Source organism: Agelaius tricolor, unplaced genomic scaffold, assembly GCF_023055355.1.
Source record: "Agelaius tricolor isolate 1412-34295 unplaced genomic scaffold, bAgeTri1.0.p SCAF_30, whole genome shotgun sequence".
Taxonomy (NCBI): domain Eukaryota; kingdom Metazoa; phylum Chordata; class Aves; order Passeriformes; family Icteridae; genus Agelaius; species Agelaius tricolor.
Genome location: NW_027269290.1, coordinates 2277218 through 2305098, shown reverse-complemented (window position 1 = coordinate 2305098; position 27881 = coordinate 2277218). Strand labels below are relative to the sequence as shown.

Sequence of the window (27881 nt, the reverse complement as noted above, 5' to 3'; positions counted from 1 at the left end):
GGGGTCTGGATAGCCCAGCCCTGTCCAGCACAGCCTGTCCCAGTTCCCAATGGGGTCTGGATGGCCCAGCCCTGTCCAGCACAGCCTGTCCCAGCTCCCAAACAGCTCCCAGCCACAGCCACCTTAGCAAGCTTAGGTGATATCAGCTCTAGTGATTATCAGCTCATTGTGATTTCAGCTCTTTGCTTGCTGGGTGCCTTAGGCAGACACAGGGAGAGAGAGGAGAAGGCTGTGTGAGGTTCCACAGGAGTGTCTTTATTGAATCTTCTGTGAAGGTCTCAGGGACAGCTCTTCTGCCAAACTGGGCAAAAGTAGGGGTTTTTATAGGGTACAGGGGTTTTAGAAATTGTCCAATAGGAAGGGTCAAAGGAATGTGACCTATAGCCTTGCAGAGAGATAAGCAAGGGTCTGAAGGCAGAAAAAGGGGTTTCTAAGGTCCAGTCATCATCACTGGGCATTTCCTGTCTTGGGCTGCTGAACACCATGGGGGCATTGCAGGCTCTGGGCCTGCCTCACTCCATGGCTCAGAGCACCCCACACATCCTGCCCAGCAGTGATGCCAAGGAAAAACCCTTTTGATCTCTTTTCTCATATCACCCCTGAGCTAAAACTCTGTGCTCACCATCTCACAGCGTGGCAGGCAGTCCCAGCAGGGAGCCCAGCACTGTGTGTGTGTCACCTCATTTTTTGGTAAAGGAAGATCAGCTAATCAGTGAATAATCAAAGGTTGTTCATGAAAGAAGGTGACATCAAAGCAAATAATTTAAGGAACACCTCGAGGGCCAGAGGAGTTGTAAGGTCTGAGGCTGAATCACATGAGCTCAGTTTCCATGAACTGTGTCTCAGTTTTCCTGCAGGTACAAGTTAGAAACGCTTACGATAAATGTTTAGAATTAGTTGGGGAAGGGGGGAAAGTTAAATCACACTAATTATAGCCATGATGGCTTTGGTGCAGTGCCATTTGAAAGCATAGGTGTATTCTACACTTAATGCAAGAGGCATTAAAAGGCTTCTTGGGTAAGCAGGGTGATACAAGAGCAGAGTTTCAGTTTTGGGAGTAGTAGAGTAGTTCACTCTGCTGGCAGCATTCCAGACCACAGCCATGAAGGGTGATTTGACAGCAAAAGAATTCCTGCTTTTATTTGATATTTTGTACAGAGGACAGACAGGGCAGTCACAGGGGAAGGAAGAACAGGGGAGCTCTGGGACAGGAGAGGGGTGGCTTGTCCCAGAGCACCACTGCTCAGAGGTATCATGAACTCAAAGGCAAGAATCTGGACAGTTCCTCTGCAGGTCCTGCAAGCCTGGGTGAAGCTGCAGCACCCCATTTCTTCTCCTACCTTTCTGATTTCTTTTAGAGTTTAAGGGACTTTGAGATTTGAATAATTAGTGCATTTCTGTACTGCCTGCTCTGGTACAGACCTCACCTTTGGAATGGTTTATCCAGTGCAAATGGACAAGGGCCATGCACAGACATGAGTGACCCAGCACTTGTTTGGCTTCCCTGGATGCTCAGGCACCCAGAAGAGAGCCCTGGCTTGGAAAGCCAAGGTCACTGACACAGCTGGGAAAGGTCAGAGGAGACCCTGACCCATTTATCCATGGATCCCTCTTTATTCTGCTTGATGCTGCAGAAAAAATAATCCAACAAGGTTCAAATACTGTGGGTTCCTTTTGAATTAACTGAATGTGGCTGACTGAAGTAACCACCCCCAAACACTTGAAGAGATAAACAGCTCCTCTGATTGCTCTGACAGGAAGCATTTCCACCCTTGCATGTGTTGGGGATGTACATAACATAAGAAACATTACTAAGAGGAAAATCACAAGCTTGGGAAAACACAGCAACAAGTCAACAACATCTTTAAATGAGTAATAAGTCAAATATTTACTCCCACAACACTTCAGGCAAGAATCCTGTGCCTCAGCTTTCACACAAGCATGGACAGCCTGTGGAGAAACATCTCGTACTTTTGTGGCTAGAAAAATCACCAGGTCCAGGGCTGTGCTTGGGAAGTTTATTTCCAGCCCTTGGAGGAATTTGTTCCTCCTTCACACCATTTGTCCTTGCACATTCCATGCTGTCCTCACACCAGGGCCAGGCCAGGGATTCCAGCACCCCAGGTCGGGTGTGATGTCCCCTGCTCTGGAGGAGCTGCTGGGGGGTCCCTGCAGGATGTCACACTGCAGAGTTCATGGCAAAATTGAGTGCCTGGAACCTTTGCCTTGCTGTTCATTAGCTGGCAAACCACTGCCAGGATTTGCCCTTTTGGGGTGCCCTTTCCAGGGCTGTCAGTGGAGATGTATTACACTTGAGTCCTGCAGGACTGCAAACCACCAGAGTGTTCAAACAGCCAAAACAGCAGTGACTTTTAAATAAATTTACTCAAAATATTTTCTATGTAACAACCTTGAAGAAAGGCTGGGCTCTTCTTCACTGCCCAAAGAGATGGTGGGAGAGACCCCCTTGTCTCAGACCTGCCTGTCCCCATAGCCCCAGGGCTGCAGGAGGGGGGCTTGGAAAGAAAAGCCACATTCTGTGGAGCTGTGAGGCTCCAGGGTGATGGATAAGGGCATCTCTCCTCTGCCTTTTGGAAGACTTTTTCAGAAACCAGTGTATTTTGTTCCTTTAAGGTATTGATTTTCTCCTTTTAGGTATGGATCAGGGCAGGAGGAAAGTGTCCAAGGCCAGGTTGGAGGGGCTTGGAGAAACCAGGGAGAGTGGAAAGTGTCCCAGCCATGGCAGGGGTGGAATGAGATGAGCTTGGAGGTCCTTTCCTGCCCAAACCATCTGGGATTCTAGAAGATAATAAAAGATATTGTCCCATATCCTCAGCCACCCAGAGCCCTGCTGCTGCCTGGGACTGATGGGCCCAGGCTGATGAGTCTGGACATCCCTGCAGCCACCACCCAGCCAGTGTCCAGCTGTCCCCACCACACCTGGGGAGCACCTGGGCACACAGAAGGCACTTCCATGAGGCTTGGAAAGTGGCAGGCAAGGGGTATTCTCTACACTACCAGCAGAAGGCAACTTAAGGAATATACCTCAGAGTTTCAAGGAGATTTTGGACGTTTCAGATCTGTGTTTTCTCTCACAGTCTTTCATTTTACATTATTTTTCGTTATTTTCACATTGTTCCACAACATGTCAAAACATCAGACAGATTCATTACAACACAAACAGGAGACACTTTGATGTAGGAAAAAAAGATGTTTTAATGGGTGCTAAGTAGCAACTGCCCTTGGGGGTTTAAAAATAAAAATAGAAGCAGCACAAAATAATGTTTTAACCCTTGTATCCCAGGATCACCAAAATATAGAATGCAGCATTGCACACAGAACAGTGCAGGCAATAATTTTCTTTTTACACTCATTCTGAAAATAGAATTTTGAATTCTCATAGGGTTTTGGCGAGTTTTCTACTACTTCTTTGGAGAAGAGAAAGTTAAAAAGAAAAAAATAAACTTCTCCAGGAGTATTTTCAAAAGGGCTCACAAAAGTGTGTGGTTTTGTCACAGGACACCTCTCCAGAGAATATACAAGGACAGCATCCAACCTTCCTGGTGTGTCACCTGCAGTGACACCAATGCTAAATGGAGCTGGTTAGAACATGGTGGTTCGGGGGTTTTTTTTGTGGAAAGTGGTCAAAATGTAGAAGCCTATGCCCCTGAGGTGTTCTGCTCTTTACCAGCAAAACTCCAGCATTTTTTACTGAGGAATACAAAGGCAAATCTCAGTACATTTTTCAGCGAAGCAATTTCCTCCCCAGAGCCCAAAGCCAGCTGAGATGCTCCAGATCATTTGCTCCATGACCTGGGAGATCTCAGGGGCTCTGAGCAGGTGGAACAGCTCAGAGAGGTCCCTCTTGTATTGCTGGGCTCTCCTGAGGGGCTTTTCTCCTTTGTGCTTCTGTCCTTGTCCTTGGCACGAGCCTCCTCCCAATGCCAAGGCATTCCCAGTGCCCCTGGGAGGGCAGGGAAGCCCTTCCTCAGGCTCACAAGTGTGTGAGGCTCACAGAAGGAAAGAGTAAATAAATTGCTTTTATTTTGTTGTTGTTTCTGCTCATTTTCCCATCACACCCATCAGGCTGTGCTGTGTTCAGTGCCAGGAGGAGCTGAGCTCTGCCCTGCCTGTGCCCAGTGACAAAGAGCAGCCCAGAGGATATTCCCCATCTATTCCCATCGGGTTTAACCACCCCAGCTTTTAATTCTGCCTCATCTTACCTCAGCTCTAAGGGTCAGTGCTCCCTTGCTCACCTGGACAAAGCCTGCTCTAGGCTGGGGTGAGCAGTGTGGGTTTCATCATGTGCAGCTGCTCATGAGGGCAGGGTTGCAGCTATCAGACCCCAAGAACAGCCTGGAAACATCCTTGTTTTCCCCAGATACCAGATTGTGCTCTGACCCCAAGAACAGCTGGAAATATCCTTGTTTTCCCCACATACCAGCTTGTGCATTGACCCCAAGAACAGCTGGAAAGGTCCTTGTTTTCCCCAGATACCAGCTTGTGCTCTGACCCCAAGAACAGCCTGGAAATATCCTTGTTTTCCCCACATACCAGCTTGTGCATTGAATCACCTGGGACAGACTCAGCTGCTCTCACAGCCTGAGATGGGGAGAGCTCTGCTCAGGCAGCTCACAGTGACTGTAACGTGCAGAGGGCTTCAGAACCACCCTGGACCCTCTGGGTACCAGCACAGCCTCCTCCAGAGGCTCTCTGGAAGCCAGGCAGAGGAGATGAGCCTTTAGCTGGAGATGGCAGAGTGAGACAAGCACAATCAGCCAGGTTCCTTCCACCTGCTGACCTCAGTTTGTCACCCACAGAGCCAAGCTCTGCCCCTCAGTCCTGGTGTGCTTCTCTAGTTTGTACAGTGTAGAGAAAGGCAGTCCAGTGGCATGGACCCCTTCTCTCATGGGCTGCTGGCTCCTCAAAAGCACCTGTCTGTCCACACACTGGAAAATCTCCCTGTGGGGGCTGGCACGGCCATGGTGACAGAGAGATGCTCCTGGGCTCAGGGACAAGTTGTCCTTTCCAGTGTCACGGGGCTTCCTGTTCACTCTCCAAAACTTGTGAGACAGCAGGGCTGCTGATGCTGCTGGGAAATGTCCTAACTTGCTTCATAACTTGGAGGAGCTGAGGCAGACCACCCTGAAGGAGCCAGCTCTCTCTGGCTACTCCTCTCCATCCATCCCTCTGCAGGCAGAGCCCGGGCTGTGATCAGCTGCTAATGCTGAAATGCTGCTTGCAGAGGCTTCTCACTCTCCCACTTAGCACAGAGGGGACCCAGAGCCTGGCACTGGGGTTCATTCTGTGCAAACCACTGATCAGAAACCTCTGTGTTTGCTTCCTGCCAGAGACCTGAGCATGAACAACATCAGCCAGCTGCAGCCCCGCGCGCTCCGGCACCTGCGCTTCCTGGAGGAGCTGTGAGTATGGGGGTGCTGCATGGGCAGGGGGTGCTGGGGCTGGGGGGACACTGCACAGGCTCCTCCAGCACTGGCCACAGCCTCCAGTGCTGCTCCTGCAGCTGCAGGCTGAGCTGGGAGCAGCCTGTGCTGGGGCAGGCTTTGTTTGCTGCTCCAGCTTAGGGGTTTCGCTGAGGTCGTCACCTTCAGGCTGAGGTGGGGCCAAAAGCCAAAATAAAAGAGGACCTAATCTCTCATTCAAAAATCAACACTGTAGCCTGGAGCAGAGCCAGCAATCAGAGAGTTTCACTCACCCTTCAGCAGCCAGGGTCCCCCTCACAGCCTCCTGCAGCCCAGAGACACAGGAGCCCCCGGGTGCTTCACAGGGTCCCTCAAGGGTGTCACACAGAGTTCCCAGGGGTGTCACACTGAGCCCTCAGGGATGTTGCACACAGACCCCAGGGGTGTCATACTGAGCCCCCAGGGATGTCACACTCAGTCCCTCAGGGATGTCACACGCAGCCCCCAGGGATGTCACACTGAGCCCCCAGGGATGTCACATGCACCCCTCAGGGATGCCACACGCGGTCCCTGTGTCCCCAGGGATGTCACACTGAGCTCCCAGGGATGTCACATGCAGCCCCCAGGGATGTCACACAGAGCCCCCAGGTGTGTCACATGCAGCCCCCAGGGATGTCACACAGAGCCCCCAGGGATGTCACATGCACCCCTCAGGGATGCCACACGCAGTCCCTGTGTCCCCAGGGATGTCACACTGAGCCCCCCAGGGATGTCACATGCACCCCTCAGGGATGCCACACGTGGTCCCTGTGTCCCCAGGGATGTCACACTCAGCCCCCCAGGGATGTCACACAGAGCCACCCTGCAAAACTGAAATCCAAAAAGCTTCCCCCAGAGGCCGAGGTGTCCCAGCAGTGTGCACTGAGGTCTGAGCAGACACACTCAGACACAGCAGCAGCCTCAGTCCTGGGGATCAGCATGTGGCTGTGTGTCAGTGAAGGAGTGGCCCCACTTCTGAAAGTGTGAAAATTAACCAGCAGCACAAGAAACCACTGGAATCCTTTGTGAGCCCCAAAAATGGGAGCCCAGGGGGCAGAATGTTGAGGTTGACCATTTCTGCATTAGTAAATTGCACCTGTATGGTCTTACTCCACTTGACCATGAGAAATACCTCCAGGTGTTATTCTCATGCTGTTGATACTTTCAACACAACAGCTTCTGTTGGAAAACACAATTTCTTCAAAACACTGTTATTGTATTCATGAAATCCTAATATTAATGCTTCATTTGATGTGTGTTGTGAACTTACTGTGTATATAACAGTTACTGCAACTTAATCTGCCTCAATGAAACAACTTTCACTTCTCTGAATCAGATCTTGCTGCCACCACAAGGCACAACACTGGCATTTCATCAATGGTATTTTCCAAAATGTCAGAATTACAGATATCACAGGATATCACCTGTGAGATCCTGGCACAGGGTGCCCAGAGAAGTTGTGGCTGCCCCTGAATCCTTGGAAGTGTCCAGGGCGAGTCTGGATGGGGCTTGGGCTGGTGGAAGCTGTTCCTGTCCATGGCAGGGGTGGAATGAGATGATCTTTAAGGTCCCTCCAAATCCAAATCATTGCAGGATTCTGTGATTTTATATTACAGGTTTTTACTTCAAATGGTCTTGTAACTGATCACCATCTGTCTGTATTTCAAATTCTTTGGAATTGTAAGGACCCAGCCACCCCAGGCACCCTCCCCAGCAGGCATTCACAGGCTGACAAGGAAACATTTTTGATCCTGTTTTGGATCAAAAATGCTTTGGAGCCAGAGCTGCTCACAGAAGTGGGTTCTTCAGCACCTTGCACCCATCTTGCAGCCTTTCTCCTTTCATTTTATCAACTTCCATGTTGAAATGTGGGCACCCAGCACCTTCACTGGGGGTGCTGAGGCTTTTCACACACCCAGACTCCTCTGTGTACAATTAGCAGTTGTCTTGCTGCGAGCAACCGTGTCCTGGTTACATCATGTACAAACAGAGCAGCCTCAACCAGCAAGGAATAAATATTCATAGGTTCCAAAAGAGCCAGCTTCTCACAGCCAAAAATAATTATGAATGAAAGAGGCAAAGGGGAAAAATTTAAAGAGGAAAATCTGAAAAAATAGTTGGAAGTTGTTAGATAATATTTTACTGGAGGTCCAGTGTGTCACAAGTCTCCCTTTGGAAAGGATTGACATCACAGTTAAAGGAAGAAATGCAAACTGCAGCATCATATACTTGTGCATAGCAAAGTGCCTGCTTGAATTTGATAGCAGTAATATAGTAATCCTATTTATGGAAATCAAGTAATTTATATGAAATCAAGCAAGGAAGGATTTTATATACTATGGCAAATTAAAAGTGATTCAACAACAACAGCTAGATAGGGACAGTTTGTTCAGCATTCATAGGGCTGTCATTGACCAATAATGCAACTTGCCTGGCATTTTCCCTGCTCTTTTCATTTATATCTTCACCAAATTTTCATCCCACAGCATTACATCAGGACCATGACATTCAGGCTGGGATCACCCTCTGTGCCAGGACACACATAAGAATCAAGCAAACAAATCCTGCTTGTTTAGACATCCTCAAGGGAAGTTTGTTCAGGTTTCACAGCTCAGATCTCTGCTGATTTCATCTGCCTGGGACACATTCCCAGGGTGACACGTAGCAGCCCAAGCCCTTTGTCTTCACCCCCATGGCAGAGCTGGGACATGGCAGGGAGTGAAGAGCAGAAAGCCCTGCTGAGCACTGAGGGACAGCCCAGGTACCCCAAACCCACCATCCAAGTGTCTCCTGGGCAGGAGGGAGCCCTCCCTGCCTGTCCCCCTCCAGCAGGGAAGGGCTGACAATGAGGAGGACTCTGCTGCAGCTCATCCTGGCTGCAGGTGCCTGTGTTCAGGTAGATGGAAAGCCTTCAGCAGGTTTCTCACCCCCAGAGATTTTGGGTGGCTTTATGGCCCCAGTCTGCCCTCTACACAGAGTCCCTAAGGCACAGAATGGTCTGAGCTGGAAGGGACCCACAAAGATCATCAAGTCCAACCCCCAGCCCTATATAGCACCATCCCCTAGAGTCACCTTGGTCCAAATGCCTTTTGAACTCTGTCAGGCCTGGAGCCATGACCAATTCCCTGCCCTGACACATTATCAGGCCAATCCCTTGGGTCCTGTCACGGCTCACAGACAGATCAGTGCCTGCCCCTCTTCCTCTTCTCTGGGGGCTGAACAGAACAGGTGGGCCCAGATGCTCCTCACACAACTTCCCCTGCAGGCCCTTCCTCATCCTCACTGCCCTCCTTTGAATGCTCCCAATAGTTCAATATCTACAGCTTTATGTTCCCTATTATCTCCTGGATAAACCAGGCAAGTGACAGGCTGGAGCAATCAAAGACAAAATTTACAAAATTCAGTTCAAGGTGAACCAAAACTGATGTTCTGGGGCTTTGGTCAACCTCAAAAATTTCTTTTAACCTGAGAAAGAAAAAATTGTTTCATCTTCAGGTTGCTTCTTAACATTTAGTCTTTTACTTTGGGTAAAGCCCTAAAAGGAAATGGTATTTCAAATTATATTTGCTTTATTGCCAAAGATACCTTAGGTGCTTGAATCTTACGAAAAAAATCAGAGGTTCCTCAGCAAAAAATTTGCCAATTTCAACCCAGATTTTCAAATCTCCTTTTCAAGATTCTATGAAATGACCTAATGCTCAGAAACATCCCAGGAACTCTTGACATCTTGTCCTTGATCTATAACCCTTATCTTCTTCAACGGGCAGAGAAAGCCCAGGTTCCTCTGGCTCCTCCTCATGGTTCTCCTCTCCTGCTCTTGCCCATGATTCTCTGATTCCATCTTCTCTCTCTTTAAATTTAGCCCCAGTAGCCCAGGGTCCCATGGAGGAGAGCTGGTGTTTCACACCCTTCACCACTTCTCCTCCTTCTGTTCCTCTATTTTAGCACCACCCCAGACTCCTCATGCAAGTGAAGTTTCCCAGAAGTCAGACAGCAGCTGGACTCATGGCTGAGCTTGTGCAGGGAGCTGGGATTCAGCTGAGGAAAAATAATAATGGGGAAAGGAAAAGACAGCTGCAAAAATGGGTGGATGAAGCCCATGTGTCCCATGGACAACAAGGACAAAACGTGCCAGGTTTCACTGCTGTGGAGCCCTGCAAATCCAGACTGTGGACCCACCTGAGCACATTAGTCCTCTTCACACTGTGAGGAAAAAACCAGAGCAGGGTGGCACATGAGGGTCCTGAGGACAGCAGGGCCATCACCCACGGGTGCCACCCATGACACCCAGCCAGGCTGTGTCCCACAGGGCATTTCTGCACTGGCTCCTCTCTGCTCTGGACACCAAACATGTCCTGATGGCATCAGGGGGGATGCTGTGGTTAGGGCACAGATGAGGGCACAGGGACTGCTCCAGCTCGCTCCCTATGTGCTCTGATAAAGTAATTTTCACTGCCAGAGCTTCATTGTCCAGCAATGAGAGCAGGCCCTCAGGTGTGCCCTGTGGGCCATTTGTATTTACTGAGAGCTGCCCAGGAGGGTGTTGTGAGTGCAATTAGGTCTCATACTCAGGAGATGCCCAGAGACCAGATCCTCCAGACTCAGCTGCCTTTGAAGAGGAGTGGGAGAGGGGCCTCAGTGGCTGTGCTCCCCTCTGGCCCCCAGCCTCCCCTCCAGAGGCAGGAGAGGCTGCACAGGCAGGCACAGTCCCAGCCCAGGCATTCACCAGACTTTCCCCAAAGAAAACCTGCACAGATAGAGGTGTTCAGAGCTGGGCCTCACACAGGCAGGGAACAGCCCAGAGTTTAGTATGTCTCCTCTTTGTTTCTTTCCCTTTTTTTCCCCCCTTCTTCTTTTCTTTCTCTCTTTTTGGCAGCAGGAAGATTGTTTAAAGTTGCTAATAAATTCCAGTTAATGAAGCCTGAAAAGCCAGAGCTGGGAGCCAAGAGAAACAAGAGCAATCAGTACAGAAGGAATAGAAAGAGATCTTGAAAGCCGGCCTGGGAATAATAACATGTTGAAATGTGTTCGCCGGCAAGGGCTTTGTTACCGCGCTTTGAATCCAAGCGCGAGCGCTCGGTGCCAAGAAGGGAAACTGCAGCCAAAGGCAGGTGTTCATTGCCATTCACCTCTTGCTTCAGGGCACAGCGGCAAGATCAGACCCCTTCCCAGCCACTGGCTCTTTCACCTGCCTGTTCTCGGGCCCCGGGGGCAGAGGGACTCACCGGCATGGGGAGCAGGCTCAGCACCGCGCTCAGCACCCGCCGCCGGCTCTGCCAGCCCAGGGACCAAGAAACGGCACGAAAGCAAAATGAAATAAAATGCAGTGTCCTGGTTTAGGGCAAATTTGGGAGAAAAGCTCCAAAAGGGGGCCCCTCCAGAAAGCAAAGCCACACAGTCCCTCCACCCAGCCAGGTTGGGAAGGATTCCTTGGAGACAAGTGGAAAGAACCTGTTTATTTAACAAGCACAGCACCCCCCAGCACACAAAATGAACAATACCAGATGACTACGCTCTTTCACTGCTCTGAAAAAGATGACAAATTCAGAAGGTCTCTCTTGGGGGTGGTCGCTCTGTTATCAGTCCCTCCAGCACTGGGAATGGCTGCTGCCCACAGCAGGCCCCGCTAGGCCACAAGGTGCAAACTCTTGGTGTTTCCCAGGTCCCAGTCCGGAGCAGGTTCAAGTAGATCCAAAAAAAAGGGAAAGGAGAAATAGTCCAGGAAAAAATTTGGACTGCTTAGCTACTAACTAATGAGCAGGAGCAAAAAGGGAGAGCGAAGCAGGAGCAAAGCAGAAGCAAGAGCAAAGCGAAAAGCAAAGCAAAAAGCAAAAGCAGCACCCATGTACTGCCCTGTCTCTGTGTCCCACCAGCCATGGGGGGAGCAGCTGATAAGAAACCAAAACAAAACATTCACTCTTCAGAGCCAGTCTTGAAGGCACAGAACATGATACCCAGCATAAACAGAACACACAAATGGGGATACAAGCATCATAATGTCACCCTAGGACATGCAGGCATGCATGCTGCAATGTGAATGCAGCAGCCCTCTTCTCCTGCCTTGTACCTGTGAGGGAACCCCCCTCTCACTCCCCTTCCCATGTGGTCCAATGGAGCCATCAAAGCTTATGGGGACCAGTGCTGCTCTTGGCTGCCCTTGCCTGTTGTTAGAGCACTCCCAGCCCCCCATCAGCCTCCAGGCATCTGGAACATCCACTTTGGGGAGATTGTTCAGCACAAGGTCTCACTCCAAGGCAATGTCACTCCTGGAGGAGGCAGCACTGTAGTGGGGCATGGCTCCTGTGGGAGTGACAGCTCCTCCGTGGCAGCAGGGCTGGCATTCCTGGGCAATGCTCACATGGGCTGGCACTGGGCTGAGAAGCTGCTTCTGGAGCAGTGTCTGAAGTAGGGGACTCCTGAGACAGCAGCTGTGGTGGGTTTCCATGACACATCAGGCTGGACAGGTCTCTCATGGAGACACAAACGCTGGTAGGGCCATGAAATTGTTTTGCCATGCTGAGATTTGGAGGCAGAATCACTGCTCCCTTGGTAGTCACCTTGCCTGGCACAGCTCTCCATTTCCAGGTGGCCGTAGCTAAAGAGCTGCAGCTCTGAATTCTTGGTCTCTGTGGTTCCCCCAGGATTCTGCACAGCTCCTATGCAGAGAAGGCACCAGGGCACAACTTGTTGGCAAAAAAGGAGACCAGCTCTGGTTGATCCAGGACTTTCTGTCCCCCTGGCTGGCACCAGTCCTTGGCAGAGGATGGGGCAGCTCATCAGTTCAGTGGGTGAGCAAAAGCACAGAGAGAGTTAAAGGATAATTCCTCTGATGAAGCCTCCTAAAGCTCATCCCTGTGCATGGGGTGAGGACTGTCCTTAGCACTGGCCAAGGTGCAGGTGAGGACAGGAGAGAAGGGCTTCTAAGGGGTTGTCTATCATGAACATTGACCAATGAGGCCAAAATATTGCAGCTGCCCAAACCAAATTCAAAATGTTTTGGAAATTTAGAGATTTCCATTTTATTTCTACTCCATTTAGACCAGGGAGAGTGTTCAGCAACTGAAAATCCTTGCTAGGTGGGATAGCTGAATCCAGTTTTCCTGAAAACTGCTTTCCATATGACTAACCATGTTCTGGGGTACCCCAAGTGGGGCACCAAAAGTAGAGTCAAAAGTGAAAACTGCTCTGAAAGTTTGGAGGGAACAAACAGAAAACCTTTGCAGTTTATAACATAAAGAGATGGAGTGAAAGTCTTCACTGTCCTGTTCATTAAGGGGCTGTGTCTTACTAATATTACTTGGCAAATGAATGCAAACTGGCTTGCATATGAGCATTCATGTGGGTTGAAAACTGGCTTGAGGACCATAAACAAAAGAACAAATGCGATCAATCTATCGAGTTGGAACAGGCATTGAGGGGGGTACAGCGAGCAGGGCTGCAAACAGGCACAGTCTTCTCCTCAGGGATGGAGTGAGACAGCACAGACCACATTAGAGGCATCTTCAGGAGATACCAGACTAGGACCAGCTGCAGATTCCTGTGTGAGAAGGAAGAGTCCAGGCCTGGCCCTTTCCTCAAATGCACCATGTTTTCACTTGTTGACTTAATTGGCTTCATTCCTGCTTTGCACCAGCACAAGAACAAACTCAGGCATGACACGGGGCCTGTGGTCCCCTGTGTGCCCAGGGGAAGGCCCAGGCTTGGCTGGATGACACAGTTTAGGCAGGAGCATGGAGTGTCTGGGCACACTGCCTCGAGAGGGTGAGCGCTTGAGAAACCACCCCGAGCAGGAGATCAAAGGGGCGGCCGACACGCTCAATAGAAGTTTGGCAAGGGGAGAATTTCACTGGGATATGGACACACATGTTTGTCCTGTCCTGCCAATGGGCAACGTTCCTGCCTCCTAATGTGAGTGATAAGAGCATCCCTGAGCTGCCTGAGCACCTGACATGAGCCATCTTGCCCAGCACAGCCTTCGGGCGTGCCATGGAAGTTGTAGCATGACCAAGAAGCCCAAGATACAGGAGGGTTGAGCCTGTGGTAACTGAACAGCAGCAACCATACAGTGGTAAACCATGAGTTTGTTCCAACTTGGAGTGTATTGGGAATGCAGATCAAAGCCTGGAGGAATGTTCCCAGAAATCACGGGAGTGGTGGAAGGGGAGGCGGGGGGGCAGGATCTAAAATCCACCACGAGCTCTCTGAAGCAAGCCAGCCACATCCAGCTGTCACCCTCCCCTTCTACCTGCCCCTTCTATCAGCCACTTTTAAAATCCAGAGCTTTCTCTTTCTCCCAACCCCATGTCACAGTGTAAACTTCAGGAGAGCAGGACATAGCACTGAATTAGGTCTGTCCTAAAAAGAGCCCTGAGCAGGCCTAGAGCTGAGCCCATGTGGAATTTCAGAATTTCAGCCCTGCAAGAACAGCTCCTCTTCCCTGTGCTTAGGGCAAAGGCAGTGCCTTTCTGTCCTCCTTGGTAGGGTTATTCACCCAAGCTCCTCCACAGAAGGAGTGAATTAGGAGCTGTCTCAGGGGATGTCACACTGGCAGCATCACTTCAAATGTTATTGTTCCATTTTAAATGGAAAGGAAAGAACCATTTCACTGCATTTCCTGTGGGATCTGAATTCTGCAGATATATTCAATGGGTGCCTGTCTGCCAAGCAGGGGAATTTCTGAGAGTCTGAGTGAGGGGGACAGAGGGAACCAAGCACTTGGAAGAGTGCCAAATGACCATGGACAGAGGAAGGGTCACACACAGGAAGATTTTTATGTCTTGGGTCTCTGACATGAACTGGCACAGGAGTTAATGGCATGGAAGCAAAGGATGATCAAGAAGAGGCTCCAAGGCCTGGAGCCCCTCAGCTCTGGAGCCAGGCTGGGAGAGCTGGGGGTGCTCACCTGGAGAAGGGACAGCTCCAGGGAGAGCTCAGAGCCCCTTCCAGGGCCTAAAGGGGCTCCCAGAGAGCTGGAGAGGGACTGGGGACAAGGGCCTGGAGGGTCAGGATACAGGGAATGGCTTCCACTGCCAGAGGGCAGGGTTAGATGGGATATTGGGAAGGAATTCTTGGCTGTGAGGGTGGTGAGGTCCTGGCACAGGGTGCCCAGAGAAGCTGTGGCTGCCCCATCCCTGGTATCCAAAGCCTGTCTGGACAGGGCTTGGAGCACCTTGGGACAGTGGAAGGTGTCCCTGCCCATGGCAGGGGGTGGAATGAGATGAGCTTTAAGGTCTCTTCCAGCTTAAACTCTCCTGTGGTTCTATGACACGTTTCCAGGGGTCACCCTTGGCAGGACACCCCAAAAGGCTCACCCCTTCCTGATCTGCTCTCAGAGAGGTGGCCCAGCCCTGCTCCTCTGCCTGGAACACCTGGAACACCCCCAGCAGCATCAGCACCTGTCCTGGAGGTCTAGCAAACCTCCAAACCCCACAGCTCCAGACCCTGCGTGCACACCCAGCCATGCAGCCCTCTAGGAAAGGGAAAACTCAGCCTGTGTGCACAAACACAGACATGTCCCACCTCCCAGTCCTTGCACAGAAGTGGGCAGACCCCATCTTGGACCCCCGTGACACTGTCAATGGCCTTGGGAGGAGAGTTCAGAGAAGTGGTTGTGGTTGGTGCCTCCCTTTGGGCCTGCCCCTGGCCTGGCATGGACCCCTAACCCTGGGGAGAGGAGCTGGGCTGCCTCAGGGGCAGGGAGGAGGAAAAGGCATGGAGAGAAGAGCCAGAGACCAGAGGTGAGCCAGGGACAAGGCACAGTCTGGTGCAACATGGCCAAGGACAGAAACATCTGCAGCAACAGTGAGGCATGGGGCCTTATCTGGGGCTGGGGATGCTTTGGGCCTCTAAATTCACCTGTGAAACCTCTAATTTCACCCAGTGAAAACAGGGCATCTGCTTCAAAACAACACAGAGTCATTTCCCCCTTATGTTCTGTGTTACCCACAGAGCTGAGGTGCCACCAGCTGGCTCTGCACGTGTCCCACCAGCATCTGGGGCTCCCCAGCACCCTCGGAGGCCGGCAGCCCCAGCTGGGGCTCCATTTAAGCTTCACATTCCTCTCCTGCTAATCCCAGGTCCCAGATCCATTCAGGGGCCTGGCAAACACTCAAACACACCCAGGGAAGTGAGCAGAGAGGACGAAGCTGCCAGAAGAGGCACTTTGAGCCCGGAGTAGGTGTGAGCAGCCCGGAGCTGCAGGGAGGTGAGGACAGACAGCCAGGGAGGAGAGGAGGATGCAGGAGCAGGCTGCTAATCCTGGAGGTCCCAGATCCATTCAGGGACCTGGCAAACACACAAACACACCCAGGGAAGTGAGCACAGAGGCACTTTGAGCCCGGAGTAGGTGTGAGCGGCCCGGAGCTGCGGGGAGGTGAGGACAGACAGCCAGGGAGGAGAGGAGGATGCAGGAGCAGGCTGAGGATGCCGTGCAGGAACACCTCCCCTCCAGGCAAGCACTGCAGCCTCCCGGACAGCACTCCCTCCCTCCCTCCCATGTGGAAATCAGCAATCAAAAGCAGCAATTACCCCAAATCACAGCCCCTAAGTGACAAATAGCCCAGCCTGCCAGGCAGATCATGTGCTGCAGGAGGCAGGTTCCAACCTGCTCTCACACATTAAAGAGACGACCCTGTGCTGTTTATGCTGTCAGAGGCCTCATTATGGGAGAGATTTTCTCCAGATTCCCGAGGGGAGGGAGAGCTCAGGCACCCACACACGGGCTCTGCCACAGGTGAGCCTGGCTGCCCAGAACACCATGGTCCCCTTGGTGACCTCTGCAGAGCCCTGGTTCCCTGTCAGAAGCCAGGAAATCCCTCTGGCTGCCCTGGAGGACTCCAGCCCCTGCCAGGGGGCTCAGAGACCTTGGCACAGAGCCCCAGACCCCTGTGCCTTTGATTGAGCCCTCGGAAAAAACAATTACCAACCTTAGATGAAGAATTACAAGCCATGGAAGTTTAAGTAGAATGATAGTGAATTTATCACAGGGTGAAAAAGTAGATTTTTTTTGGTTTTTAGAATGGGGGTTCAGGGGGCAAGATGGAGGGATCTGGGTGTGTCCAGCCTTTCTCCTTCTTCTTCTTGGCCTCCATCTTCTGCTGTGATGGTGGCACTTTTAGATTGGTTTAGAGTAGAAGCTCAGTGTCTAACATAGGTGATAGGTATTGGAAAGTAATTGCAAATATTGTACAGGTAGTTCTTAGTATAAAAAGATAACCCTGCTCTGCGGCAGGCAGAGTGCCTCTGTCTGTCTTGCTGAACAGACCTCAGCTGGACAGGAGAAAGAATTTTATAGATAAGATACAATAAACAACCTTGAGACTGGGAAATTAAGAGTTCTGACTCCTTCTTCAACCACTGGGCTGGGAAAAGAGACTTTCTAACACATCTCAGGGTCACTGTGAGCAGCGAGAGAACCCAAGAGTTCCCCTGCTCTCTGCTTCCAGCCAGGATTGCACTGCTCAGCCTCCACACCTGTCTCCTTCCCCTAAAAAATGCCTAAAAAGAAACAAAACTTTAATAAATACCCTTGCCAGGTCTGTGCCCAGCCTCTTGGGTCTGGTTTGGACTTTCTGTGAGAGTGAAGATGAGCCTGGTCACAAATGATGTTCACTGTCTCTGTTTTGGAGATACAACATTCCACTCCAATTCAAGTAGACAAGTTTCTTGCCCAATTTTAGTGGCAATTTAGGGTCTTAATCAGGTTGTTGAACCTTTCTTTGTGATTTCTGGCTGATGAGTGCTGGGACTTCATCTATATTTGTCCTCATGGGAGAAACAGGAGGAGAAAGAGAAAAGTCACCTCTTGTCTAGGTCAAGCCTAGATTCAGAAGTCCTGGACTTCAGTCCTGGCTCAACCATATGCCCCCACCAGAGTCCTGATGGTAACAGTGATCCAGTTTCTAATGGCAGTGAAAGATGCAAATACCTTTTAATTCCCCAGCCTGCTCTGGGCCTTGTTAAATTTTGAGTTCTAAAATCAGGTGAAGCTATACAATGGCAAATCCTACAGGTTTCCTTCAATAAATTCTTTCAGTAAGCTCTATGTCCCAGATATGTCCCATTTCCCATTGTGATGCTGCTCTTTGCTTCCTCTCCCATCCCTTGGCCCTCATTCACCAGCCAGGATTTAGGGACAGTCCTAAATCCATGAGCAGAAACAGCTCTGCCCTGCTCCAGTCTCTCTGCCAAGGCCTGGCATGGAGCAGGGTTTGTGGGCTGTGCTGTAATTTCTGTGCTGGGGACCTGTGTCTATCCAGGAAATGGGTTTGAGCCATGAGCTGTCTCTGGATGCTGAAAATGCTGGATTCAGGTCTGGCAGAGCTGGGATTTCCTTTGCTGTTCCTCAGGCAGTGTGAGGGGATGATGCCCAGCTCAGGGTTGTGGCTCAGCTTGCAGGTGCTGCAGCCTCCCCTGAAGGGGACAGTGCAGGATGGAGGGGTTATGAGGCCTCTGCAGACAGGGAATCTCATCACAGGGACGCTGACACACAACTGCCTCTTCTTTCCACTGCAGGCGCCTCTCTGGAAACCAGATCTCCAGGATCCCTGGGGAAGCTTTTTCTGGCCTCTACAGCCTGAAGATCCTGTAAGTAACTGGTTTGTCTCTGCAGAGTAATCCCTGTCCCTGCCCCTCCCCAGCCCCTGGCCATGAGCAGGGACCTGCAGCCATCCTGAGGGATGCAAAGCTTCAAGGTGTGGGGTCAGGTGTTCAACCCATCCTGGCAAACCTGCCCTTGGTGACTGTGGAGCTGTGTCCCCTCTCAATAGGGAGCTGTGTCCCACCCCAATGAGGAGCTGTGTCCCACCTGAATGGGAGCTGTGTCCCATCCCAATGAGGAGCTGTGTCCCCCTCAATGAGGAGCTGTGTCCCCCTCAATGGGAGCTGTGTCCCACCCCAATGAAGAGCTGTGTCCCCCCTCACTGGGGAGCTGTGTCCCACCCCAATGAGGAGCTGTGTCCCCCTCAATGAGGAGCTGTGTCCCCCCCCCAGTGGGGAGCTGTGTCCCCCTCAATGAGGAGCTGTGTCCCACCCCAGTGAGGAGCTGTGTCCCCCTCAATGAGGAGCTGTGTCCCACACCAATGGGGAGCTGTGTCCCCCTCAATGAGGAGCTGTGTCCGCCCTCAATGGGGAGCTGTGTCCCCCCCCCCAGTGGGGAGCTGTGTCCCCCTCAATGGGAGCTGTGTCCCACCCCAATGAGGAGCTGTGTCCCCCCCAGTGAGGAGCTGTGTCCCACCCCAATGAGGAGCTGTGTCCCCCCCAGTGAGGAGCTGTGTCCCACCCCACTGACTGAGCAGGTCCCCCCAGGGCACGGTGTGCCCACAATGTGCCCTGGGAGAATCTGCAGAGGTTCACATTTTGCATAAAACTCACCAAACCCCCCTCAAGTGGTGTCCCCCAGATGTGGAGTCCAGACCCCAAACTGGTCCCTTCTGCTCTGCTGCTGTGCCTGGGCTGGGTTGGAGCAACTCAAAGATCCAGGCACCTGGGAAAGGGGCCCGTGCTCTGTCCAGCTCAGCTGCCCTCACCACAAACCCCTTCACAGCCCAGGAGGCCTCTGCAGGGCTCTGGAGTGACCTGGGGAAGGTGGAATCCTTGGGCAGTGTGACCTGAGGGATCCCAGCCTGCCCCCATGGAGGCAGCTGGACCCTGGAGCTCTGCAGCCATCAGGGATCTGCTAACCCTGCCCAATAAATGGCACTGCAGGCTAACCCTGCTCAATAAAGGTCATTGCAACTAACCCTGCTCAATAAAGGTCATTGCAGGCTAACCCTGCTCAATAAATGGCACTGCAGGCAGCACCCACCCCTGCTGCCCAGGGGGGAAGGTCTGAGGGACAAATCTCTGGAAACTTTGGAATCCCCACTCAGCTGAGCTGGCTCTGCTGTGGCACCTACACTCACACCTCCCTAAGGTGTCCCACTGCTCATGGAGTCACTCTGTTGTGTCCATGTGACAGCCCTCAGGGTCTGTGCAGGATGTTGAGGTGGGAGTCCCTTTCTCCCTGAGGAACCATCTTAAAAATCTTCTGCAATAAACATTTCATCCCCAAGGGGATGTTTTGAACTCAGCCACAATGTGAAATTGTTGTAGCTGGTCCAGTTTATGCAGAGAGAGCAGGTACAAACCTGCTCCAGGATTAGAGAGTATAAGGCTGTTTACTACGTCTTCTGAAGATGTAAAGTATGAATCCTGCCCTAAATCTCAGGGCTTAGAGATTTATCCATCCCCTGCATTAGGCAACAAATCAAAGGAACTGAGGAAAAACCGCAGCTCTCCCACCCAATTTCAACAAGAGGAGCCTTCTGCTCTGGGGACGGGAGCTTTTCAAGGTGCTTTTGATCAATTCTGTTTGTGTCAGGCCTGGGTAAGGGCAAATGCAGCTTTACTGGAGCAGTGCCTCCCTTCAGAGCCCACAGCTCCATGGGGAGGGGAGGGTGAGCTCTGCCCTCCTGCCCCAGGACAGGGCCACAGGCAGCACCAGCAGGGACAGGCTCACCAGAGCCAGCAGAGGAGTGAGGGATCAGGGCATTTCACCTGGAAATGTTGCATGGAGAAGCTTGAGGAGTGAGGGATGAGGGCATTTAATCAGGAAATGTTGCATGGAGAAGCTTGAGGAGTGAGGGATGAGGGCATTTCACCTGGAAATGTTGCATGGAGAAGCTTGAGGAGTGAGGGATGAGGGCATTTCCAGCTGGAAATGTTGCATGGAGAAGCTTGAGGAGTGAGGGATCAGGGCATTTCCAGCTGGAAATGTCATGGGGAAGCTTGAGGAGTGAGGGATGAGGGCATTTCACCTGGAAATGTTGCATGGCAAGCTCCAGGCTGTGCTGTGAGACCCGTGGTTGGTGTCCTCATGCTGCAGGATGAGCTGCCTTGCTCTCAGCCTGGCTGTGCCCAGGGTGACATCTGGGCTGTCATGTCCCTCTGGCATGGGGGGACATGTGCCTGCTCAGGGCTTGGTGTAAAGGTGGAGCTGGCAGTGCTGGGTTCATGATGGACTCAGGGACCTCTGAGGCCTTGTCCAGTCTCAATGCTCCTGTTGTTCTGTGGCACTTCCCTGACCCCAAACCTTCCCCAGGGGTGTGCAGAGCACCAGCCCAGCCACCAGGGGAGGAGGGTGGATGCTTACAGTGACTGCTCCACCCATGAACCTCTTATTTCACAAAGTTCCTGCTCCATCAAAGCAGGGGCACTACCAGACCCCACATCACTGGGAGCATTTTGTTTTCCAAAGACTCTGCTGGTTCTCCTGGCCTGTCTGCAGTGCAATGTGGTACTGCCATGTCCTCTCACTACAGAAGATGCTCTGATTGTTTTCTGCAGTGTTTCTGTGGGCTCCACTGGAGCGAGGTCTTTGGGGGAAAGCAGTGGCAGATCCCTCACCCTCCAGGAAACGCAGCCACTGACCCCCATCTGTTCCTCTGTCACTGTAAGAGTAAGGGCAGCAGTGAGGGACACAATGGAGACAGACTGGTCCCTGGGAATTGCTGGAACAGGTCTAGAAATGTTGCCAGGACACATCTTGGGAGCACTGAGCTTAATCACATTGGAAGGGCTCTTGGCAAGGCTGGGGACTTCACTCATTTCTCTACTGAGAGAAGACTGAGGAAAACCACAAGGTACTGAAGAAGGCAGGTGAAGGCCACCCTGTGTTTCCTTCAGGTTGTGCGTAAGGTCCCTCAGCAGTGACCTGGCTGGGGCTGGTGGCTCTGCAGCAGCTCAGCAGGATCTGCTCCATCTCTCCAGCAGTCAGGGGGAACAAATGTATTCCCTCAGTCTGCTTGTGGCCAGGGTTGGAGAGCAGAGCCTGGAGAGAGGCCATGGGGCTGGATCACCCTGCTCCTTGTGCCCTGAGAGTGGCCAAAAACCCCTCATCCTCTTCCTCAGCCACAGCTCAGTTCCCTCTTCCCTTTGCTGCACTTCTCTGTACCCCATCCAAGCCTGCTGAGGGTCAGAATCCACTGCTGAGCTGGCTCCACCAAGATCTCCCTGTGTTCTGGAGCTCTGAGACTGCAAATATCAATTTCAACCTAAAGGACTGGGAGGAGTTTGGGCTGCTGGGGGAGTGCAGTGATTTGTAGGGTGTTGTTGTTATGGACACTGTGGGTACTGCAGAGATAAGGGTGCAACCCTTAAAGCTGAACACTGGTGTAAACTGGTGCCTTGTGCAGCGCACAGAAGTGTGCCAGGGAACTGGGGAGCTCCAGGGGACTGGGGAACACCAGACAGGCCCCAGTTATGTCCATGTCCTGTGCACCACACTGGGAGAGGACAGCATCTCATGGGGCATGGGGTGCTCAGTGCACTGCTCCCCAGCCAGACCAAATCCTTGCTCCCCTAGGGCCAGTGTAACCATTCCTGCAGCCCTGTGCTCTTTTTTTGCCCTTTAATCTCCACCAAAACCAGAGGTAGTGACCTTTAATCTCCACCAAAACCACATAGATATTCCCCTCTCCAGAGGGTATCTGGAGATGGGAACATGAAGAGCCCATGAGACATGAAAGATCAGAGAGAGGCTGGGATCTCAGATATTAAAAGACAAGAGCCTGGAGGAAAGTCCTGTCTCCTCACTCTAGGCAGAGGCAAAGCACTGCGTTTATACTTAACCATTCTGGCTCTGCTGAAAATCAAAGCAGAAGAGGACTCAGGGAGGGCAAATCACCCTTCAGGCTTCACACTGAAATTCCCTGGGGGTGTTGGCCAGCAAAGGGCTGCTGGGCTGGGACCCTCCTGGTCTGAGACTCCAGCTGTGATGCTTCTGCTCCTCCTGATGCTGGGCAGGCTCTGGCCAGGCCACGCTGTCCCACCTGGGCCCTGCCCTGCAGGACACGAGGCAGCAGCAGAGCAGCAGATGACAACAGGCAGGAGGATGGGGAAATGCCAAATCCTCACCTCTGGGCAGCCTAGAATAGAAATTGCAGGGCTGCTAGAAGAGTGGGATGGATGGGGCTCCCCCAGCCATGTCCCCTCCTGCAGCTCCTGTGCTCAGCTGGGCCCTGGGCAGCACAGGGGGCCCCGGTGCTCACAAGGGCCACTCCAAGCCTCTGGCACTCTGGCAGTCACAGCTGCCTGCGCCCTCAGCTCCTCTGCTGTGCCCCTCACAGCACCCTGCCCCTCTCATCTCCCTCTGCCCCTGCCTGGGCATCTTCTCCCCTCCTGCTGGCCCTGCTCAGGCCAAGGGCAGGGGGCAGCGAGCTCCAGGAGCTGCCTCTGCTGCCCCCAGAGCCCCTTCCCACGGGGGGCACCCTGCCAGGCTGCTGCACCCTCTGCCATGGCTGGCACCCCACAGGACGTGTGGCTGCTGGCAATGGGCCCTGCAGCTCCATAACCATGGGCTGAGCTTCTCCTTCCCAGCTGTGCAAGGGCCCTGGGAGCCCCAGGGATGGATCCCCTGGGTTCTCTGCAGCCCCCTGGGATGGAAACCTCATCCAGGTGGGCAACTGTCCCACAGGGACCAGCACAGCCTCGGGGGCTCCTGCAGAGGGATTTGTTTCTGCAGCCCAGGTGTGCTGGGGAGATCAACCCCTGGGTCCTGCAGCCCAGTGAGAAGGATTGGGGGTCTGGTGGTGAACAATGAATCAGATGAGGTTGTGTTCACAGGGATCTGAGGATGAGGGAAGAGACGAGGATCTGACTCCATGTTTCAGAAGGCTTGATTTATTATTTTGTTATAGATATTATATGAAAACAATACTAAAAGAATAGAAGAAAGGATTTCATCAGAAGGCCAGCTAAGAATAGCAAAAGAAAGAATGAATAACAGACTCTCTTGGACAGAGAGTCTGAGCCAGCTGGGCTGTGATTGGCCATTAATTAGAAACAACCACATGAGACCAATCCCAGATGCACCTGTTGCATTCCACAGCAGCAGATAACCATTGTTTGCATTTTGTTCCTGAGGCCTCTCAGCTTCTCAGGAGAAAAAATCCTAAGGAAAGGATTTTTCATAAAAGATGTCTGTGACATGAGGTCACTTATCCTGGAGGAGAGGGGACTGAGGATGGACACAGACCTTCAAGGACAAGGGTAGGAGGGTGGATGCTCACAGTGACTGCTCCACCCATGAACCTCTTATTTCACAAAGTTCCTGCTCCATCAAAGCAGGGGCACTACCAGACCCCACATCACTGGGAGCATTTCACTTTCCAAAGACTCTGCTGGTTCTCCTGGCCTGTCTGCAGTGCAATGTGGTGCTGCCATGGGCTCTCACTACAGCTGCTGCTGCAATGAGTCAGGAAATACATCATCTCCATATGTGAACATGAGGAATAGCAGGTTTTGGAGTAGATGGCAACAGGGATATTGAGGATGTTGTGTTTGTAGATATGGGTGCTGTGTTCCAGGCTGGCTGAGGTTTGACAAGGGACAGGCTGGGAATGGCTCCCACAGCCACGACCAACTGAAACCTGGGCAATTCAGGAGCTGACTCACAGCAGGGTCAAAGATCTTCTCTCTGGTGGCAGGGGGTTCCCCTGAGGAGGCAAGCTGATATCTGGGGATGGAAACAATTTTCCTAGTTTAATTTTAGTGTGCTAGAGCCCTAGGGCTAATTGCAATCATGTGCAGGTCCACAAGTAAACTCTCACATGCTTCTTGGGCTGTCAAGGGGCCTGGTGCTTTCCCAGTCTTCCCAGAGAATCAGTTTATGTTTAAAAAAGGATGGGAAACACCCTGGGAATTCCTCCACCAACCCGCCTGTGCAGATGGTCTCTCCCTGCCCTCAGAGTGAATCCCAGAAGTTCTGGAACCTGGAGCAGATTCTTGGCTCTGCCTCCTCTGGCTGCTTCACTGCACAAAAACCACCTGGAAAGTGGCCATGGAGATAGGCCTGTGCAGAAACCAGGCTGGGGTACACCCAGGGAAGCAGGTGTGTGGAGACCTGGCAGGGAGCACGGGAAGAGCCAAGCTGAGCTGCCCCACTGCAGCCAAACACCGTGCCCCAGATCTGCTGGGATGGGCTGGGATCTGCATGCATGGAGCCTGGAGCCAGCCAAGGCCAAGGGGCCTCCTCAGACCCCTCAGGCAGGGCAGACTGACAGGGGGGATGCTCAGCAGCAGGAGCTGCTGCTCTGGGGTTTTCTGCACTGGCAGGTCCAGCCCTGTGCAGAGACTTTGGAGTGCAGCTCTCCTGGGGCTGCTCTGCAGCACGGTGCACCCACCTCTCTCCACAGGGCTGATGCTCCTCAGTGCAGGCTTCATTGCCAGCATCATTGGAAGCCACTCCACAGGCTGTTTTGACCCCTCTGCAAACTCCTTCCCTTTCCAAATCAGCTCCTGGGTCCATGCTCTCCCAGCCTTGGAGCTTTCCAGGGTGGCAGAATATGCTGCTTAATGAGAGTATCTGGAAAACTGGAAACTTCTCCATCCTTCCAGACCTCCTCATGAGCTGCCTGGATGCTTCTCATCTCCAGGTGTCCTGGCTGGAGCTCCATCAGCCAGGAAGGTCCCATCCCACCTGGCCATGGGCTGCCTCGTGCTGCCACAGCTTCCCAGACATCCCAGCCTTGCTCAGGTGTCCCTCCCCAAATGCTGCCCTGCACAGCCAGGAGTGCCCCTGCTCTGACTCCTGGCTGAACATGCTGCAGCAGCAGCAGGGCTCTCTAGCCAAGAAGGAATCCCACACCAAACTCCACGGGGAAAGACTCCAAGTGCAACCACAACCTCCCCACAAACCGTGGAGGCCAAAATGCCTGAGTGCATCCTCCTGGCTGCAGACCCTGCACCCACAGCAGGCCCACCCTGGCACTCCATTCCTCAGCAAGCCCCAACCAGCCTGGGGGAGTGTGCAGACCCTGTGCTGCCCCAGCACTGCCTGCACAGACTGGGGGGTGAGCACTGCCCAGGGTGTGAGCACTGCCCAGCACTGCCCAGGGTGTGAGCCCTGCACTGCCCAGCACTGCCCAGCACAGCTCTGCCCTGCCCAGCATTGCCCCAGCACTGTCCTGCACTGCCCAGGGTGTGAGCCCTGCACTGCCCAGCACTGCTCAGCACTGTCCTGCACAGACTTGGATGTGAGCACTCCCCAGCTCTGCCCTGCCCTCCCCAGCACTGCCCAGCATTGCCCTGGGGTGTGAGCACTGCCCAACCTGCCTGCACAGCCTGGGGTGTGAGCACTGCCCAGCACTCCCCAGCATAGCCCAGCACTGCCCTGCACTGCCCAGGGTGTGAGCACAGCTCTGCCCAGCACAGCTCTGCACTGCCCAGCATTGCCCCAGCACTGCCCAGGGTGTGAGCACTGCCCAGCTCTGCCCAGCACAGCTCTGCACTGCCCAGCATTGCCCCAGCACTGCCCAGGGTGTGAGCACTGCCCAGCTCTGCCCAGCACAGCTCTGCACTGCCCAGCACTGCCCTGCACTGCCCAGGGTGTGAGCACAGCTCTGCCCAGCACAGCTCTGCACTGCCCAGCATTAACCCAGCACAGCCTGGGGTGTGCACTCAGCCCTGCCTGACCCCCTCCCAGCACACCCTGCCCCAGCCCTGCCCATGGTTCATCTCCATCAACAGGTAGGCTGGACAGGAGTGGCCTTGTTCAGCGCATGCCACATGCCCTGGATGGGGCTTACCCTCACCATCCCCTCTTCTTTTCCTCCTGAGCTGTGACCTCAGAACCTCCTGAGGCCCAGGACAGGTGCTGACTCACCTGATGTGTGAGCACACATCAAACAACATCACCAGAAAAGTCAAGTTGTCCCAGGATGGCAGGTTTGGAGGTGGCTTGGGACACTTCAGCAATCCCTAGACAGCCCCTAGCTCTTGGCCAGCCCTGAGCTGTACAGAAATGGCTTTGAGACAAAGGGAATGGTGTGGCACATCCAAGAGACGCTCCCTTTGGGAGGGAAAAGGAACGTGCAGAGGTTGGAATGTCTTTAATCCCCATGCATGGGCTCCAGGCACAGTTGCCTCCAGCAATAACAGCCCTTTGACTGTGCTGGCTGAGTCACTTCAGCCTCCCAGGATGGGGACATTTTATCATGCACAGGCCTGTACCTCTGAGGGCTGTGTGTCTGCTGAGCTCTCTTGTGCAAGGATCCCGGTGTGATGGGACCCGATCCCAACATTTTTCTGGTCGTTCAGGCACGGTCCCAGCCAACAAACAATCCTCCTACTTCTGAAAATGAAACCCCACCTCTGAGGAGCTGTGATTTATCCTGGTTCCAGCCAGACTGCTGTGGGCAGCAGGTGGAGTGTCCGTGTCTGCAAGCCCTGGTACCACCTCAGCAGTGCCAAGCAAGGTGACACTGCTCCATCCACACCTGGGCTTGGGTCACTGCTGGTCTGAGCAGTCTTTGTCATGCTCATCAGTGTCCTCAGCTTGTCCAGAAGCTGGCTCATCAACCAGTAAAGTCATAGAATCACAAAATGGTTTGGATTTGAAGCAAGCTTAAGGACCATCCCATTCCACCCAGGACACCTTCCACTGGCCCAGGCTGATCCAAGCCCAAAACCTGGCCTTGGACACTTCCAGGGATGGGGCAGCCACAGCTTCTCTGGGCAACCTGTGCCAGGGCCTCACCACCCTGAATAAATTCTAAGAAAAATTAGACTCAGCAACTGAGAAATCACATCAACTAGACCAGGATTGCTCCATGCTTATTATTCCACTTTACTGGGCTGCAGGACCCAGGGGTTTGTCTCCCCAGCACACCTTGGTTGCAGAAACAAATCCAGAAGGATTTGAGCTCTAAGGTTGTCTCCAGGCTGCTGTGAAGCAGCACCTTGCTGTAGGAAAGCCAATGAAATCCAGGGATTTTGTTGGAAGGCAGGAGCTGAGGGAGAGGCAGGAACAGACAGATGCTGACAAAGGCTGAGGCCAGTGTGATCCGGGATCTCGGGGTCACTGTGATTTTGCGGACTGAGGTGCAGCTTCACAGACTGCCTGTGCCTCAGGCAGGCACCCTGCAGCAGGCCTGGGGTCCACACAGATCCTGCACCTCCCTCCCTGCCCACACCCTGGAAAGCAGCTTCCTACCCTGGGGGGAGCAGGAATGTGGGCAGGGGACAGTGTCTGCCCCAGGCTTTTAGGACCATGAGTCAGGAGGTGACAGATGAATTGTTTGCAGAGTTGTTCCCTCTTTTCAGTGTTGCTGACATTAATGTGCAGTGGCCCCTTGAAGCAGAATGTGTTGGCCATCCTTGGATGCTGCAGGTGCTCTCCTCAGTGAGCTGCTGCATTGTCTTCCCCCTTCTTATACAGGAGCAGCACCCCAAAGGGCAAAATGCCACAATTTATACAAGGAGGTACCCAGCAGCCCTGTCCCAGCTTTTCAGATGCCCTGCTGTCCTCTGAACCCTTTTGCCATCCTCCTGTTGTAGCACCCTGGCATGGAGCAGCCCCAGGAACCAGCTGTAACCCCAGGAAGGAGGTGGCACAGACAGCAGGGTGATCCTGCAGGTGTGTGGGATCATCCACCTGGCATC

At 52.8% G+C, this 27881-nt stretch overlaps 1 protein-coding gene across 1 annotated transcript in view; it reads left to right on the top strand.

Annotated features, from left to right (window-relative positions):
• LGR6 (leucine rich repeat containing G protein-coupled receptor 6) overlaps positions 1–27881 on the top strand; it is a 172777-nt gene that overhangs the window by 58948 nt on the left and 85948 nt on the right. Inside the window, exons 2-3 of the mRNA XM_071450206.1 lie at positions 5352–5423; positions 17976–18047. Of these exons, the coding sequence (XP_071306307.1) occupies positions 5352–5423; positions 17976–18047 (144 nt within the window). The remainder of the gene's footprint in view (positions 1–5351; positions 5424–17975; positions 18048–27881) is intronic.